Source organism: Salmo salar, chromosome 27 (genome assembly GCF_965601325.2).
Source record: "Salmo salar chromosome 27, fSalSal1, whole genome shotgun sequence".
NCBI lineage: Eukaryota > Metazoa > Chordata > Actinopteri > Salmoniformes > Salmonidae > Salmo > Salmo salar.
In genome coordinates, this window is record NC_138317.1 from 26,763,107 (window position 1) to 26,782,483 (window position 19,377).

At 42.9% G+C, this 19,377-nt stretch overlaps 1 protein-coding gene across 2 annotated transcripts in view; it reads left to right on the top strand.

The window, feature by feature from the left end:
- The window catches only part of sack1hb (scaffolding CK1 anchoring protein Hb), a 38,847-nt gene that overhangs the window by 15,153 nt on the left and 4,317 nt on the right, over nt 1-19,377 (top strand). For both annotated transcript variants that reach the window (XM_014178061.3, XM_014178060.3), the window contains exons 2-9: nt 5,539-5,688; nt 5,898-6,032; nt 12,959-13,156; nt 16,972-17,136; nt 17,606-17,730; nt 17,858-18,253; nt 18,640-18,777; nt 18,957-19,205. In XM_014178061.3, coding sequence (XP_014033536.2) covers nt 5,566-5,688; nt 5,898-6,032; nt 12,959-13,156; nt 16,972-17,136; nt 17,606-17,730; nt 17,858-18,253; nt 18,640-18,777; nt 18,957-19,205 — 1,529 coding nt within the window. In that variant the 5' untranslated portion in view covers nt 5,539-5,565. The remainder of the gene's footprint in view (nt 1-5,538; nt 5,689-5,897; nt 6,033-12,958; nt 13,157-16,971; nt 17,137-17,605; nt 17,731-17,857; nt 18,254-18,639; nt 18,778-18,956; nt 19,206-19,377) is intronic.

Genomic DNA, 19,377 nt, shown 5'->3' on the forward strand with positions numbered 1-19,377 from the left:
TTGTAATATGTAACAGCACATGTATTTACCCCAGACAGGCACTGTAAAAAAAACATCTAGTTGATTCAACAAATTATTATTTAGTAACTGGTTCCACAGCCTTTTTTAGTTAACTTTTCGGTCAAGTGTTACTTGAACTTTCTAGTTGGCCCAAACTTGAGAGAACTTAGGTCATGGATACCCACAAATTCAAGTAGCGCTTTGAACATACAATGTTTTCTGCCATTATGAAAACGAGCTCAAATTAAGATCCTACATCTGTACCTACAGCCTGACACACCTATAAAACATGTTTACTCAACACAACTATGGATGAACCTGTCTACACAGATCTCTATCTCTCTTTCCTTCTTTCTCAATCTCTCTCTCTGTATCTCTTTCTGTCTGTCTCTCTTTTTTAATCCCGACCTGATTTAATATTCGATTAATCATCTGTATCATAATGGCATTGGCATTGCCATGCTAAATATGAGTGTTTACGGTCATAATAATAACTAAATACTGTTGTTGTCTGTAATTTCTGTTCAATCTTGTGCAGATGTGTTACAGTAAACAGGTGTGTGTTTGTTGATGTAAAGTATGTACTCGTTACACCAGTTGTCAATGACTCAACAGCAATACCTTAATTATGTAGATCATCTTGATCTAGTCAGCATGTCTACCTGAGTGCACTGTCACTAAGAGTTCTCTCTCTCTCTCTCACCTTCTCTCTTACCCTCACTCTATCCTATGACGCATTTCTTTCTTTATAATTTCTCTCTCGCCCTCTCTCTTTTTCTCTCGCCCTCTCTGTCTCTTGCTCTCGCTCGCTCTCTCTCTCTCGCCCTCTTTCGTATTTCGTATCGGCCTAATTCTGCTCTGCATGCAGTATTTGGTGTTTTACGTTGTACCCAGAGGATATTTTTGCAGAAATCTGCATGCAGAGTCTCAATTTGATGTTTGTCCAATTTTGTGAATTCTTGGTTGGTGAGTGGACCCCAGACCTCACAACCATCAAGGGCAACGGGGTCTATAACTGATTCAAGTATTTTTAGCCAGATCCTAATTGGTATGTCAAATTTGATGTTCCTTTTGATGGCATAGAAGGCCCTTCTTGCCTTGTCTCTCAGCTCGTTCACAGCTTTGTGGAAGTTACCTGTGGCACTGATGTTTAGGCCGAGCTATGTATAGTTTTTTGTGTGCTCTAAGGCAACGATATCTAGATGGAATTTGTATTTGTGGTCCTGGCGACTGGACTTTTTTTGGAACACCATTATTTTTGTCTTACTGAGATTTACTGTCAGGGCCCAGGTCTGACAGAATCTGCACAGAAGATCTAAGTGCTGCTGTAGGCCCTCCTTGGTTGGTGACAGAAGCACCAGATCATCAGTCAACAGTAGACATTTAACTTCAGATTCTAGTAGGATGTGGCCGGGTGCTGCAGATTGTTCTAGTGCCCTCGCAAATTCATTGATATATACAGTTGAAGTCGGAAGTTTACATACACCTTAGCCAAATACATTTAAACTCAGTTTTTCACAATTCCTGACATTTAATCCTAGTAAAAATTCCCTGTTTTAGGTCAGTTCGGATCACCACTTATAAGAATGTGAAATGTCAGAATAATAGTGGAGAGAATGATTTATTTCAGCTTTTATTTCTTTCATCACATTCCCAGTGGGTCAGAAGTTTACATACACTCAATTAGTATTTGGTAGCATTGCCTTTAAATTGTTTAACTTGGGTCAAACGTTTTGGGTAGCCTTCCACAAGCGTCCCACAATAAGTTGGTGAATTTTGGCCCATTCCTCCTGACAGAGCTGATGTAACTTAGTCAGGTTTGTAGGCCTCCTTGCTCACACATGCTTTTTCAGTTCTGCCCACAAATTTTCTATAGGATTGAGGTCAGAGCTTTGTGATGGCCACTCCAATACCTTGACTTTGTTGTCCTTAAGCCATTTTGCCACAACTTTGGAAGTATGCTTGGGGTCATTGTCCATTTGGAAGACCCATTTGCAACCAAGCTTTAACTTCCTGACTGATGTCTTGAGATGTTGCTTCAATATATCCACATCATTTTCTTTCCTCATGATGCCATCTATTTTGTGAAGTGCACCAGTCCCTCCTGCAGCAAAGTAACCCCACAACATGATGCTGCCACCCCTGTGCTTCACAGTCGGGATGGTGTTCTTTGGCTTGCAAGCCTCCCCCTTTTTCCTTCAAACCTAACGATGGTCATTATGGCCAAACAGTTCTATTTGTTTTTCATCAGACCAGAGGACATTTATCCAAAAAGTAAGATCTTTGTCCCCATGTGCCGTGGCAAACCGTAGTCTGTCTTTTTAATGGCGGTTTTGGAGCAGTGGCTTCTTCCTTGCTGAGAGGCCTTTCAGGTTATGTTCATATAGGACAAATTTTACTGTGGCTATAGATACTTTTGTACCCGTTTCCTCCAGCATCTTCACAAGGTCCTTTGCTGTTGTTCTGGGATTGATTTGCACTTTTCGCACAAAGTACATTCATGTCTAGGAGACAGAACGCGTCTCCTTCCTGAGTGATATGACGGCTGCGTGGTCCCATGGTGTTTTTACTTGCATACTATTGTTTGTACAGATGAACGTGGTACCTTCAGGCATTTGGAAATTGCTCCCAAGGATGATCCAGACATGTGGGGGTCTACAAAGCATTTCCTGGGCTCTTGGCTGATTTATTTTAGTTGTTGATTTTCCCATGATGTCTAGCAAACAGGCACAGATTTTGAAGGTAGGCCTTGAAATACATCCACAGGTACACCTCTGACTCATATGATGTCAATTAGCCTATCAGAAGCTTCTAAAGCCATGACATCATTTTCTGGAATTTTAATTTTAATGCTGTTTAAAGGCACAGTTAACTTAGCGTATGTAAACTTTTGACCCACTGGAATTGTGATACACTGAATTATATGTGAAATAATCTGTCTGTCAACAATTGTTGGAAAAATTACTCATGCACAAAGTAGATGTCCTAACCAACTTGCCAAAACTATAGTTTGCATTTTACATTTACATTTTAGTCATTTAGCAGACGCTCTTATCCAGAGCGACTTACAGTAGTGAATGCATTCATTTCATACATTTAATTTCATTTCATGCATTTTTTTGTACTGTTTGTTAACAAGAATTTTGTGGAGTGGTTGAGAAACTAGTTTTAATGACTCCAACCTAAGTGTATGTAAATCTCCGAATTCAACTGTATGTTGAAAAGGGTGGGGGCTAAATCTGCATCCCTGTCTCACCCCACGGCCCTTTGGAAAGAAATGTGTGTTTTTTGCCAATTTGAACCACACACTTGTTGTTTGTGTACATGGATTTTATAATGTTGTATGTTTTTTCCCCAACACCACTTTCCATCAATTTGTATAGCAAACCCTCATGCCAAATTGAGTCAAAGGCTATTTTGAAATCAACAAAGCATGAGAAGACTTTGCCTTTGTTTTGGTTTGTTTGTTTGTCAATTAGGGTGTGCAGGGTGAATACTTGGTCTGTCGTACGGTAATTTGGTAAAAAGCCAATTTAACATTTGCTCAGTACATTGTTTTCACTGAGGAAATGTACGAGTCTGCTGTTAATGATAATGCAGAGGATTTCCCCAATGTTGCTGTTGACGCATAGTTATTGGGGTCAAATTTGTCTCCGTTCTTGGTTCCAAATATTGGGGTTAGATGCCAGAGCTAAGGATGATGTTAAAGAGTTTAAGTATAGCCAATTGGAATTTGATGTCTGTATATTTTATCATTTCATTGAGGATACCATCAACACCACAGGCCTTTTTGGGTTGGAGGGTTTGTATTTTGTCCTGTAGTTCATTCAATGTAATTGGAGAATCCAGTGGGTTCTGGTAGTCTTTAATAGTTGATTCTAAGATTTGTATTTGATCATGTATATGTTTTTACTGTTTGTTCTTTGTTATAGGACCAAAACGATTGGAGAAATGGTTTACTCATACATCTCCATTTTGGATAGATAACTCTTCGTGTTGTTTTTTGTTTAGTGTTTTCCAATTTTCCCAGAAGTGGTTATAGTCTATGGATTCTTCATTTACATTGAGCTGATTTCTGACGTGCTGTTCCTTCTTTTTCCGTAGTGTATTTCTGCATTGTTTTAGTGATTCACCATAGTGAAAGCGTAGACTCAGGTTTTCTGGGTCTCTATGTTTTTGGTTGGATAGGTTTCTCAAATTGTTTCTTAGGTTTTTGCATTCTTCATCAAACCATTTGTCATTGTTGTTAATTTTCTTCTTTGTTCTGTTTGAAATGTTTAGATTTGATAGGGAAGCTGAGAGGTCAAATATAGTGTTTAGGTTTTCTACTGCCACATTTTATCCAGGAAGTTGTCTAAAAGGGATTTAATTTGTTGTTTCCTCAGTTTTTTGGTAGGTTTCCACACTACATTCCTTCCATCTATAGCATTTTTTAATATTACTCAGTTCCTTTGGCTTTGATGCCTCATGATTGAGTATTGCTCTGTTCAAGTAGACTGTGATTTTGCTGTGATCTGATAGAGGTGTCAGTGGGTTGACTGTGAACGCTCTGAGAGACTCTGGGTTGAGGTCAGTGATAAAGTAGTCTACAGTACTCCTGCCAAAATATGAGCTATAGGTGTACCTACCATAGGAGTCCCCTCGAAGCCTACCAATGACTATGTACATACCCAGTGTGCGACAGAGCTGCAGGAGTTGAGACACGTTTTTGTTGGTTATGTTGTTGTAGTTGTGCCTAGGGGGGCATATGGGGGAGGGAATGCTCTCGCCCTCTCTCTCTATCTCGCCCTGTGTCTCTCTCGCCCTATCTCTATCCTACGACCCATTGCTCTCTTTATAATCTATGTCTCTCTAACTGCCCCTCTCTGGGTACAGCATGGGTTTTGTGTGCTGCTTTTTGACAGAGAGTGTTATCACAGAGTTTTTCCCAGAGGCGCAACCATTGACACTTCCAGGAACTCGTCGCGAAGCAGACTCGACAGATCAGACCGGAGTTTGGCAGGTCAATGGGAGAAGTGAAAAATGTGTCCGTAGTTGTTAATTTTGTCGAATTCTAATGGAAGTATATTGGAGCCAATGTCTTAAGTAGCTGAACCAGTCATTACTACAACATCGTGAAAGTGACAAACTGGCATGTACATTTTCTTTCTCCAAAACAACAGAGTGCCTTTCATTTGACAGTCTGCACATGCGCAGTTCAGCGCAACATGACCATTAGACCTAATGATGTGTTCCTGCACATGCTAGCCAATGTCACCATGACATCGCCTACAAGTGTGATCAGGGATTTCTATTGGAGAAGCAGTTTTTGCATATCTTCATACTGTACTATCTTTGGTGTTATGTTGGTATACACTAGGTAACATATTGTTTTAGTAAGGGTGTTTGCTCTGTCACATGAATACACAACATCTTTGTTTAGGGTACTCTATCACTATAAGAGGAACCTTACTAAATCAAGTAAAAAATTATGGAAGCTACAATCTTATCTACAATATAAATAAATAAATAAATAACGTATACATTTTTCTCCTAAAGGTTTGAGTCCCTAACCCCGACCCCATCATGGCCCACCGGTCCCAGAGTTCGGACATCGGGGACAACCCCCTGGACCCTAACTTCCTGCCCCCCCACTACAGAGAAGAATACCGTCTCGCCATTGATGCTCTGGTGGAGACAGACCTACAGGTACAGAAGGAGGGGGGGGGGGGGGGGGTGTGTGTGTGTGTGTGTGTGTGTGTGTGTGTGTGTGTGTGTGTGTGTGTGTGTGTGTGTGTGTGTGTGTGTGGTGTGTGTGTGTGTGTGTGTGTGTGTGTGTGTGTGGTGTGTGTGTGTGTGTGTGTGTGTGTGTGTGTGTGTGTGTGTGTGATAACTCAGTGTGTGTACTCTCTCTCCAGGGCTACTATGAATTTCTTCAGACAGCAGATGTGGTCGACTTTCTCTGTCAACCGGAAATCAAACACATCAAGACCACGATCCAGACACCCAACCAGGCCCCGACCTCCAACGTCCCGGAGCTGCCCTATCATGAGGTAGCGTTAATAATGATAATGATATTACTGAAGTGAGAAGATAAGTATTTATGACAGTCTGAGCTACATGAAGGCATCATAGTAAAAATGTGTGTTTTCAGGTGACAGGAGTCTGCAAATGATTGATTGATTAATTCATTAATTGATGCCACTAAAATAGAGGTGGAGACATTGTATACTATTGTATATATACACTACCAGTCAAAAGTTTTAGAACACTTACTCATCCAAGGGTTTTTCTTTATTTTTACTATTTTCTACATAATAGTGAAGACATCAAAACTATGAAATAACACATATGGAATCATCTAGTAACCAAAAACGTGTTAAACAAATCAAAATAAATGTTATATTTGAGATTCTTCAAATAGCCACTGTTTGCCTAGGTGACAGCTTTGCACACTCTTGGCATTCTCTCAACCAGCTTCATAAGGTAGTAGGGTTGCAAAGGGTCGGAAACTTTCAGGTAAATTTCCAGAATTATTACGGAAATTTTCCATTGGAAGTTAAGCCCTGGAATTTGGGGAATTTTGCTTAAATTCGTCAAAGTTAGCTTATAAGAGTGAACCTTTTTTTGTGGGATACACATAAGGCAATTCTAGGTCTTGTGGCATATTTTGGTTAAACTATCCCTAATTCAATGGAATTTCAACCCTCTGCATGCACAGTGCATTCTTCCATTACATGTGCAGCTGATTCTCAAGATCTTGCACACTAATGAGATGCTATTGAGCCCACACTACTACACTGTCTGAGCCAAGGACTACATGAGTTCTGGTAAGTTTTGATTACAATACTGGTTAGGGTGAATATATTTTATATGACATACATGATTTTTTGTTAACTAGTAAATAGTAGCCTACAGCAAAGTGTGTTTAAATAATTTCTAACTTGTTAACAATTTCTGCTAGTTAGTTTTTGCTACCATGTGGGTTTTAGCTTGCTTGAGCCTGCTAACTGAGGAGTGTTAGTTCACCTGTTTCCATACATGTTTCATTTTAAAACATTTATCTTATAAAGGAGTTGTTTAATCTAACTGCTTAACTATTTATCTGTACATGGAATTGTATTTGTTGTTTTTTTACTCATTTTTTTCTAATCTTTACAGGAAAATGCCATGGGCACTATCTGATGTGTGGAGACATTTCACTGCAGCTAATGTTGAAGGAAAAGCTGTGTACATTTGCAAATACTGTGCCAAATCATATGTGAAGAATGCAACGAAGATGCAGAATCATCTGGCCAAGTGCATAAAGTTCCCACAGCGCTCACAACAAGCAACCTCTGGCAAAAGTCCCTCTACTTCTATTCGAGGTGATTTGACTCAATGGAGGAACATAGTCAGAGAAATGCTGATGAATGTCTTGCTCGAGCTGTGTATGCAACTGGTTCACCTCTGATGCTCAAAGGCAATGAGTATTAGAAGAGATTTCTGAATGTTCTTCGCCCAGCATACACCCCTCCAACCAGACATGCCTTATCTACTCATTTGCTGGATGCAGAGTTCAACAGAGTTCAAGTGAAGGTCAAGCAAATCATAGAGAAAGCAGACTGTATTGCAATCATCTCTGATGGGGGGTCGAATGTTTGTGGGCAAGGAATAATTAACTATATCATCTCTACTCCTCAATAAGTATTCTACAAGAGCACAGACACAAGGGACAACAGACACGCCGGTCTCTACATTGCAGATGAGCTGAAGGCAGTCATCAATGACCTTGGACCACAGAAGGTATTTGCACTGGTGACAGACAATGCTGCGAACATGAAGGCTGCTTGGTCTAAAGTGGAGGAGCCCTACCCTCACATCACACCCATTGGCTGTGCTGCTCATGCATTGAATTTGCTCCTCAAGGACAATAAAGGCACTGAAAACAATGGATACACTCCACAAGAGAGCCAAGGAAATGGTTAGGTATGTGAAGGGTCATCAAGTTATAGCAGCAATCTACCTAAGAGCACCACATTGAAGCTGCCCAGCAACACCTGTTGGGGTGGTGTTGTCATCATGTTTGACAGTCTCCTGGAGGGGAAGGAGTCTCTCCAAGAAATGACCATATCACAGTCTGCCGATATGGACAGCCCCATCAAGAGGATCCTCCTGGATTATGTATTTTGGGAGAGAGTGGTAAGCAGCCTGAAACTCCTGAAACCTATAGCAGTAGCTATTGCACGGATTGAGGGAGACAATGCCATCCTGTCTGATGTTCAGACTCTGCTTGCAGATGTAAGAGAAGAAATCCGTACTGCCCTGCCCACTTCACTGTTGCTCCAATCAGAGCAAACTGCAGTTCTGAAATACATCAAAAAGTGTGAAGACTTCTGCCTGAAGCCCATACATGCCGCAGCGTACCTGTTGGATCCCAAGTATGCTGGCAAGAGCATCCTGTCTGGTGCAGAAATCAACAAGGCCTATGGTGTCATCACTACTGTGTCTCGCCACTTTGGCCTGGGTGAGGGCAAGGTTCTTGGCAGTCTGGCGAAGTGCACTTCCAAGCAAAGGGCTTTGGGATGGAGCCACCTGGGGGAAGGGACTTTGTGAATCGGAGTCTCTTTCCACTGTTACCTCCATCATCCTCCAAATCCCAACAACATCAGCCGCCTCAGAGCGCAACTGGACCTTGTTTGGGAACACACACACCAAAGCACGCAACAGGCTGACCAATACAAGGGTTGAAAAATGGGTGGCCATCCAGGCAAATTTTAGGCTTTTTGAGCCTGACAATGAGCCATCCTCAACAAGGTTGGAAAGTGACAGTGAAGATGAGGCCTCAGAGTCTGATGTTCAAGAGGTGGACATTGAGGAGGTCCAGGGAGAAGACATGGAAACCTGAGAAGAAGACAACCAAAGCTTTAGTTTCTAGACTATCATTTTACAGATGATAGTTGAAAATGTTTTTGGGAGATGCGATGGATCATTGGGGATCATTCAATATTCCCTTTCTTTTATTGTTCAGTGAAATCATCCCATGTGAAGAATCAACCCATTTAATTAAACTAAATTGTTTTGTTTTTTTTCTATTGGGAGGATTTAATAATTTGCAATTATGTCTACTTATGTTAAGGTAAAAGGTTTATGTTTCTGTCTCCATATGATATGGTAAATATATCCAATTCAAAAAACATAAAATCAAATCAAACGTTATTTGTCACGTGCGCCGAATACAGTAAGTGTAGACCTTACCGTGAAATGCTTACCTACAAGCCCTTAACCAACAGTGCCGTTCAAGAAGATTTAAGAAAATATTTACCAAATAAACTAAAGTAAAAAATATAAAAAGTAACACAATAACATAACAATAACGAGGCTATATACAGGGTGTACCGGTAACGAGTCAGTGTGAGGGGGTACAGGTTAGAGGTAATTTGTACATGTTGGTAGGGGTGATGTGACTATGCATAGATAATAAACAGCAAGTAGCAGCAGTGTACAAAACAAATGGGGGGTCAATGTAATAGTCCGGTGGCCGTTCGATTAATTGTTTAGCATGTCTTATGGCTTGGGGGTAGAAGCTGGTAAGGAGCCTTTTGGTCCTAGACTTGGCGCTCTGGTACTGCTTGCCGTGCGGTAGCAGAGAAAACAGTCTATGACTTGGGTGACTCGAGTCTTTGACAGTTTTATGGGCTTTCCTCTGACACCGCATATTATATAGGTCCTGGATTGCAGGAAGCTTGGCCCCAGTGATGTACTGGGCCGTACGCACTACCCTCTGTAGCGCCTTACGGTCAGATGCTGAGCAGTTGCCATACCAGGCGGTGATGCAACTGGTCAGGATGCTCTCGATGGTGCAGCTGTATAACTTTTTGAGGATCTGAGGACCCGTGCCAAATATTTTCAGTCTCCTGAGGGGGAAAGGTTTTGTCGTGCCTTCTTCACGACTGTCTTGGTGTGTTTGGACCATGATAAATCGTTGGTGATGCGGACACCAAGGAACTTGAAATTCTCGACCCACTCCACTACAGCCCCATTGATGTTAATGGGGGCCTGTTCGGCCCGCCTTTTCCTGTAGACCACGATAAGCTCCTTTGTCTTGCTTACATTGAGGGAGAGGTTGTTGTCCTGGCACCACACTGCCAGTTCTCTGACCTCCTCCCTATAGGCTGTCTCACCATTGTCGTCCGTAGCCATGAAGTGCTTTGAAAGGCTGGTAATGGCTCACATTATCACCATTATCCCAGAAACCCTAGACCCACTCCAATTTGCATACCGCTCAAACAGATGTACAGATGATGCAATCTCTATTGCACTCCACACTGCCCTTTCCCACCTGGACAAAAGGAACACCTATGTGAGAATGCTATTCATTGACTAGAGCTCAGCGTTCAACACCACAGTGACCTCAAAGCTCATCACTAAGCTAAGGATCCTGGGACTAAAGACATCCCTCTGCAACTGGATCCTGGATTTCCTGACGGGCCGCCCCTAGGTGGTGAGGGTAAGTAGCAACACATCTGCTACGCTGATCCTCAACACTGGAGCCCCTCAGGGGTGCGTGCTCAGTCCCCTCCTGTACTCCATGTTCACCCACGACTGCATGGCCAGGCACGACTCCAACACCATCATTAAGTTTGCTGACGACACAATGACGAGACAGCCTATAGGGAGGAGGTCAGAGACCTGGCCGGGTGGTGCCAGAATAACAACCTATCCCTTAACGTAATCAAGACAAAGGAGATGATTGTGGACTACATGAAAAGGAGGACCGAGCACGCCCCCATTCTCATCGACAGGGCTGTTGTGGAACAGGTTCAGAGCTTCAAATTCCTTGGTTTCCACATCACCAACAAACTAGAACAGTCCAAAAACACCAAGACAGTCATGAAGAGGGCACGACAAAACCTATTCCCCCTCAGGAGACTGAAAAGATTTGGCATGGATCCTCAGATCCTCAAAAAGTTCTACAGCTGCAACATCGAGAGCAGAGGAAGGCCCTAAAAATTGTCAAAGACCCCAGCCACCCCAGTCATAGACTGTTCTCTCAGCTACCACATGGCAAGCGGTACCGGAGCGCCAAGTCTAGGACGAAAAGGCTTCTCAACAGCTTTTATCCCCAAGCCATAAGGCATTTCACTGTAAGGTCTACACCTGTTGTATTCGGAGCACGTGACAAAAACTTTGATTTGATATGTACGTACGGTCACTGTGGGGACGATGTCGTCGATGCACTCATTGATGAAGCCGATGACTGAGGTGGTATACTCCTCAATGCCATTGGATGAATCCTGGAAGATATTCCAGTCTGTGCTAGCAAAACAGTCCTGTAGTGTAGCATCCGCACCATCTGACCACTTCCCTATTGAGCGAGTCACTGGTACTTCCTGCTTTAGTTTTTGCTTGTAAGCAGGAATCCGGATGATAGAATTATGGGTCGGATTTGCCAAATGGAGGGCGGGGGAGAGCTTTGTATGCATCTCTGTCTGTGGAGTAAAGGTGGTCTAGAGTTTTTTTTCTTCCCTTTGTTTGCACATGTGACATACTGGTAAAAATGTGGTAAAACTGATATAAGTTTGTCTGCATTATAGTCCCCGGCCACTAGGAGCTTCTGGGTGAGAATTTTTATGTTTTCTTTTGGCCTTATAGAGTTGGTTGAGTGCGCTCTTAGTGCCAGCATTGGTCTGTGGTGGTAAATAGACAGCTACGAATAATATAGATGAGAACTCTTGGTAGATAGTGTGGGCTACAGCTTATCATAAGGTACTCTACCTCAGGCAAGCAATACCTTGAGACTTCTTTAATATTATACATTGCGCACCAGCTGTTATTGACAAAAATACACACATCCCCACCACTCATCTTACCAGACGTAGCTTCTCTGTTCTGCCGGTGCATTGAAAATCCCTCCAGCTCTATATTATCCGTGTCGTCGTTCAGCCACGACTCGGTGAACATATGATATTACAGTTCTTAATGTCCCATTGGTAGGGTAATCGTAATCGTAGGCCATCCATTTTATTTCCAATGTTGCATGTTAGCAAGTAGAATTGATGGCAATGGGAGTTTACTCCCTTGGCTACTGATTCTCAAAAGGCAGCCTGATCTGCATCCTCTTTTCCTCTGTCTTTTCTTCACGCAAATGACGGGGATTTGGGCCTGTTCCCGGGAGAGCAGTCTCTCTTTCTCGTCAGACTCGTTAAAGAAAAAGCTTCTTCCAGTTCGTGGTGAGTAATCCCAGTTCTGATGTCCAGAAGTTACTTTCGGTCATAAGAGACAGTAGCAGCAACATTATGCACAAAATAGGTTAAAAATAAGTTGACGCACAGGTTAGGGGAGGGTTTGGCCGGGCTAGGCCGTCATTGTAAATAAGAATTTGATCTTAACTGACTTTGCCTAGTTAAATAAAGGTTAAAAATAAAAAAAATAAACAGGTGTGCTTTCTTTAAAGTTAATTTGTGGAATTTATTTCCTTCTTAATGCGTTTGAGCCAATCAGTTGTGTTGTGACAAGGTAGGGGGGTATACAGAAGACAGCCCTATTTGGTAAAAGACCAAGTCCATATTATGTCAAGAACACCTCAAATAAGCAAAGAGAAAATGACAGTCCATCATTACATTAAGACATGAAGGTCAGTCAATACGGAACATTTCAAGAGGTTTGAAAGTTTCTTCAAGTGCAGTCGTAAACACCATCAAGCGTTATGATGAAACTGGTTCTCATGAGGACCGCCACAGGAATGGAAGACCCAGAGGTGCCTCTACTGCAGAGGATAAGTTCATTAGTTACCAGCCTCAGAAATTGCAGAGTTCCGTATGTGTTATTTCATAGTTTTGATGTCTTCACTATTCTACAATGTAGAAAATAGTAAAAATAAAGAAAAACCCTTGGATGAGTAGGTATTCTAAAACTTTTGACCGGTAGTGTATATTCATATTTTCCTGTTGTCATAGTGTAAATATAGTTAACTAACAGCCTGCTCGGTTTCCCCCAGGCAGACGCCGATGGCTCGTCTGACACCTACTGGCCGATGCACTCTGACACAGCGGCCCCGGGGTTGGACCTGGGCTGGCCCCTCCAGGCGCACAGCTTTATCGGCCCCACCGAGGTCACGACCCTGGTCAACCCCAGCGAGCCCGACATGCCAAGCATCAAGGAGCAAGCCAGACGACTCATCAAGAACGCACAGCACGTAAGTGGAGGGGCGGGGAGAAGGGATGTACATTCACACACAGCACTTACAGAGGCACATACACACACCTGTTCAGGTCTAAGTGGTGTAAAGGGGAGGTGTACCGTATGTCAAATCACATTGTATTGGTCACATGCGCCAAATACAACAGGTGTAGACATTGCTGTGAAAGGCGAGCCTATTCCAAACAATTCAGAGTTAAAAAGTACGAAAAATATTTGCTGAATCAAAAAAGAAATAGTAACACAATAAAAACAATAACGATGCTATATACAAGGTGCGTAGCGTAGTGGTTAGAGCCAGTTGCTAGATTGAATCCCTGAGCTGACAAGGTACAAATCTGTCGCTCTGCCCCTGAACAAGGCAGTTAACCCACTGTTCCTAGGCCATTGTAAATAAGAATTTGTTCTTAACTGACTTGCCTAGTGAAATAAAGGTTACATTTTTTTTAGTTAAGAAAAAAAAAAAAAAAAAGAGTACCAAGTCAATGTGCAGGGGTACGAGGTAGTTGAGGTTATACATTATGTACATGTGGGTACAAGTGACTATCAGGATTGATAATTAACAGATTAGCAGGAGCATATGTGAAGAGTGTGAAAATGTGTCTGTGGGAGTGTGTGCCGTCAATATGTGTGAGCATGAGAGTGTCAGTGTAGTGTGTGTGTGCAAGAGAGTAAGTGCAAAACAATTCAGATAAGACAAATAAATAATAAAGGGGGTCAATATAAATAGTCTGCGTAGCCATTTTGATGAACTGTTCATCAGTCTTATGGCTTGGGGGTAGAAGCTGTTCAGGGGCCTTTTGGTCCCAGATTTGGCGCTCTGGTAGCAGAGAGAAGAGTCTATGACTTGGGTTGCTGGAGTCTGGTATAGAGGTCCTGGATGGCAGGGAGTTTGGCCACGGTGATATACTGGGCAGTACACACTCCCCTCTGTCGGATGCCAAGCAGTTGCCATACCAAGTGGTGATGTAGCTCGTCAGGCTGCTCTCAATGAGGATTTGAGGGCCCATGCCAAATCTTTTCAGCCTCCTGAGGGGAAGAGGCGTTGTCGTGCCCTCTTCACGACTGTGTTGGGGTGTTTGGACCATGATGATAGGTCCTTAGTGATGTCGACACCGAGGAACTTAAAGCTCTCGACTCGCTCCACTTCAGCCCCGTCGATGTTAATGTGGGCGTGCTCGGCCCTCTGTTTCTTTTAGTCCATGATAAGCTCCTTTTGTCTTGCCCATATACACTACCGGTCCAAAGTTTTAGAACACCTACTCATTAGCCATAGGCTAGCAGTCTTGACTAGCAGGCTGCAGGTGAGTCACAGTGCTGCTGCTGAGTAAACTACAGCCAACCTTTGATCCAGTGGGCAGGGCTATAATGTAACTGGTTACTATGGTTACCTATAGCTCTAGGTGTGTGTGGAAGTTTACAAAACACATGCACACTCATCAGACAGCCAATCACCACACTATAGGCTACAAAACAACCCATCCACTCACCCACCCACCTGGATGCATACCCACATTTTAGTAGACGCTCTTATCCAGAGCGACTTACACCCACCCACTCGCATCTTCTTTGGAGGACAAAGGTTTTTTGTTACATAAACATTTTACACACATTTTACATACAGTACCAGTCAAAGGTTTGGACACACCTACTCATTAAAGGGTTTTTCTTTATTTTTTAATATTTTCTACATTGTAGAATAATAGTGAAGACATCATAACTATGAAATAACACATAAGGAATCATGAAGTAACCAAAAAAATGTTAAACAAATAGCCACCCTTTATGACAGCTTTGCACACTCTTGGCATTTTCTCAACCAGCTTCACCTGGAATGCTTTTCCAACAGTCTTGAAGGAGTTCCCACATGCTGAGCACTTGTTGGCTGCTTTTCCTTCACTCTGCGGTACGACTCATCCCAAACCATCTCAATTTGGTTGAGGTCAGGGGATTGTGGAGGCCAGGTCATCTGATGCAGCACTCCATCAATCTCCTTCTTGGTAAAATAGTACTTACACAACCTGGAGGTGTGTTGGGTCATTGTCCTGTTGAAAAACAAATGATAGTCCCATTAAGCTCCAACCAGATGGGATAGCGTATCGCTGCAGAATGCTGTGGTAGCCATGCTGGTTAAGAATGCCTTGAATTCTAAATAAATCATAGACCGTGTCACCAGCAAAGCACTTCCACACCATAACACCTCCTCCTCCATGCTTTAACGGTGGGAACCACACGTGGAGTTTACCCACACCGCGTCTCACAAAGACACGGCGGTCGGAACGAAAAATCTCAAATTTGGACTCCAGACCAAAGGACACATTTTTACCAGTCTAATGTCCATTGCTTGTGTTTCTTGGCCCAAGCAAGTCTCTTCTTATTATTGGTGTCCTTTAGTAGTGGTTTCTTTGCAGCAATTTGACCATGAAGGCCTGATTCACACAGTCTCCTCTGAACAGTTGATGTTGAGATGTCTGTTACTTGTGTCTGAACTCTGAAGCATTTATTTGGGCTGCAATTTCTGAGGCTGGTAACTCTAATGAACTTATCCTCTGCAGCAGAGGTAACTCTGGGTCTTCCATTCCTCATGAGAGCCAGTTTCATCATAGCGCTTGATGGTTTTTGCGACTGCACTTGAAGAAACTTTCAAAGTTCTTGAAATGTTCCGTATTGACTGACCTTCATGTCTTAAGGTAATGATGGACTGTCGTTTCTCTTTGCTTATGTGAGCTGTTCTTGCCATAATATGGACTTGTTTTTTTACCAAATAGGGCGATCTTCTGTATACCCCCCTATCTTGTCACAACACAACTGATTGGCTCAAACGCAATAAGAAGTAAAGAAATTCCACAAATCAACTTTTAAGAAGTTATACCTGTTAATTGAAATGCATTCCAGGTGGCTACCTCATGAAGCTGGTTGAGAGAATGCCATGAGTGTGCAAAGCTGTCATCAAGGCAAAGGGTGGCTAATTGAAGAATATCAAATATCAATTATATTTTGATTTGTTTAACACTTTTTTGTTTACTACATGATTCATATGTGTTATGTCTTCACTATTCTACAATGTAGAAAATAGTAAAAATAAAGAAAAACCCTTGAATGAATAGGTGTTCTAAAACTTTTGACCGTTAGTGTATGTTCCAGCAGTGAGGGGAGGAGTGGAGTTCAACTGACAGTTACAGATTCCCAGACCCAGGCCTTCTCACCCCAGTCCACCCAACAACACACCAATAACGCGATAGCATTCCCATCCTGTTGAATATCTATTATGATCTTTTTTACTCAGTCACTATCCCTCAGACAGGGATCCAGTGTTGCAGATAGAGTCATGTTAATGATTATTTGTCAGTTATGGATGCTGTTGTCTTAAACTCTGCCAGTCAGTCTGCCCCCGCTCTGCTCTGCCCTGCTTATCCACCACACCCTGTCTCTGAAGATGAATGACTTGCACTCAGCTCAACATCCTAATGAATACAATTACTTTTCTCTCTCGTGTGTGTGTGTGTGTGTGTGTGTGTGTGTGTGTGTGTGTGTGTGTGTGTGTGTGTGTGTGTGTGTGTGTGTGTGTGTGTGTGTGTGTGTGTGTGTGTGTGTGTGTGTGTGTGTGTGTGTGTGTGTGTGTGTGTGTGTGTCTAAATGTCAACAGGGTTGACAAACCTGTTAATCTGACTGGCCATGTCTCTGTTACTGTCCTCCCTCTCATTCTGTGTGTGTTTGTCCAACTAAACGAAATAATCCTAAACCTGAAGTGATATTTTCTAGTTTCTAATTGGCTAATGTGATATTTCCCCGTCTCTCATTGGGTGTTGCTAGGTCATCGCTGTGGTGATGGACATGTTTACAGACGTGGATCTGTTTTCTGACTTGCTGGATGCTGCAGCGCGTCAAGTCCCCGTCTACATTCTATTGGACGAACAGAATGCCCATCACTTCGTCTCCATGGTGATCAACTGTAAGGTCAACTTGGACCTTGTCCACGTGAGTCTCTATGTTTTTGGCCTAGATTGAACTATTTTAGGCAGGGTGACTCTCCACACCTTAACTCAGTTTTCCCCATAACTCAGGTTAATCCTGTTCCTGAAAACCTACTGGGTGTGCAGGCGTTTGATCCATCCCAGCACTAGCACAAACAGCACAGGGCTAAGAAATAACAGTAGTTATTAATAGTTTGAAAAACACATGGTTTGAGCCGACAGTCTTGCAGATAGTATTCCAGTGTTTCTGTGTTGACTGGCAGGAGGCCACTGTCTCAGAGCAGTAAGGTCATTTATTTACATACTGTACTATTACATGATGTCTAACTGACTAGACCTGAGCTTGGTTACATAAATCTCAACAGAGCGGACAAACTGGTTTGATTTACCCTTAGAACTCACTAAAGAATAACATCATTTATTAACCCCTTGTGACTCTGAATAACTATTTTGTGTGTGCGTGTGTGTTGCAGATGATGCGTGTGCGGACGGTGGCGGGAGTGACCTATTTCTGTCGGACAGGGAAGTCATTTAAAGGACAGGTGAAAAACCGCTTTCTATTGGCTGACTGCAGGGCTGTGCTCAGCGGAAACTACAGGTGAACATAGAAATATAACAGATTTCAACACTCAACTATAGTTGAGCATAGAAACACAGCAGATATAACAGATATCAGATACTTCTTTAGTCGCAGAAGTTAACGTGTCATATCCTGTTTCCTGTAGTTTCATGTGGTCCTATGAGAAGCTGCATCGCTGCATCGCGCACCTCTTCCTGGGAGAACTGGTCACCACCTTTGACGAGGAGTTCCGCATCCTGTTTGCTCAATCACAGCCCCTCACTGTTGACCACGCCCTAGTGCCTTTCTCCTTTGACAGCAGCAGCAGTTACTATGGTAACCAGTTTGGCTTGAAGCGGACCCAGTCCCTGCGAAACCCTCTGGGTTTCCAACGACACACCCCCGAACTTCCGGCCTACCCTTTCGGAGGAGATTCCGAGCGCTCTGCGTTCCGAAGAGATGAAATGTTCCGACACACCATGGAACCAGGAGGACTGAATCTTGGGAAGTTTGCAGTGTCACAGCAGTTCAGGATGCAGCAGGGCCGCTCCATGGTCTCCAGGTGGGATGGTGCATGGATATTTATGTAGAACCCTATAATTCACTACACTCTTAGAAAAAAGGGTTCCAAAGGGGTTCTTTGGCTGTTCCCATAGGAGAACCCTTTTTTGGTTCCAGGTAGAACCTTTTTTGGTTCCATGTAGCAATCACTGTGGAAAGGGTTCTCCATGGAACCCAAAGGGGTTATTCAAAGGGTTCTCCTATGGGGACAGCCGAAGAACCCTTTTTTTCCCTAAGAGTGTATACTTGGAATAGAATACCAAAGTCAATCATGAGTATTCAACTGATTTTTGGGGAACTTTACCCATAAACAGTTAACTTAGTGTATTACATTTTTGATGTGTCCTCTGTTACCATATTAAAGGGTTTTGTTTCCTGTGTTCCCAGGCAGATGGAGATAAGCGCCACTGACTATAAGAGGCACAGCTACGCAGAGGGAACCCAGGAGAGCTACTCCTCTTCCAGACAGTACATGAAGCACAGAGTCATGAACAACCTGGATGAGACAGAGCAGCACTACCACAGGTACTAGTTAGTTAGTTCATTTGTTAGTTAGTTAGTTTATGTTGTCTTTGTCAGCTCGACTTAATATTGTGATCAGGTCAGGCAAAACTCTTGGCCCTAGTTATAATCTTTAGTTTTTATGATCATTATTCTGATGATGTTGATGAGGATGATAATTTATGAACATGTTTGTATTCCAGGGAGCAGAGCCAGTCCAGCCACTACTACCAGGGTGGTGAGGGATCTGGGTTAGGGCTGGGGTCAGGGCTAGAAGAACCTGGCTCAGGCCATGGACACTACGACAGGCTGAGGAACAGACCAGCACTGGACCAGTACTCTGACTCAGGCTACCCCCATGAGGAACCTCCTGGTCCAGAAGGCTACGGCAGAGACTACTTCTCCTCTGAGGACCTGAAACATGACCCGGGACAACCACCAGCAGGGGGAAGGTACGTGGTATGGAGAGTCCACTGGACTGGAGAATATTCAGTAATGTCTGTTCAGTGTTGACTGCTCCCACTAGAGTTCTTAAATTAAACTTTTAGTGATACGCACACAATGTTTCAGTAAAACAATGTGTAAGTATCAACCACGACACTCAAAATGTGTCTATACTAATGT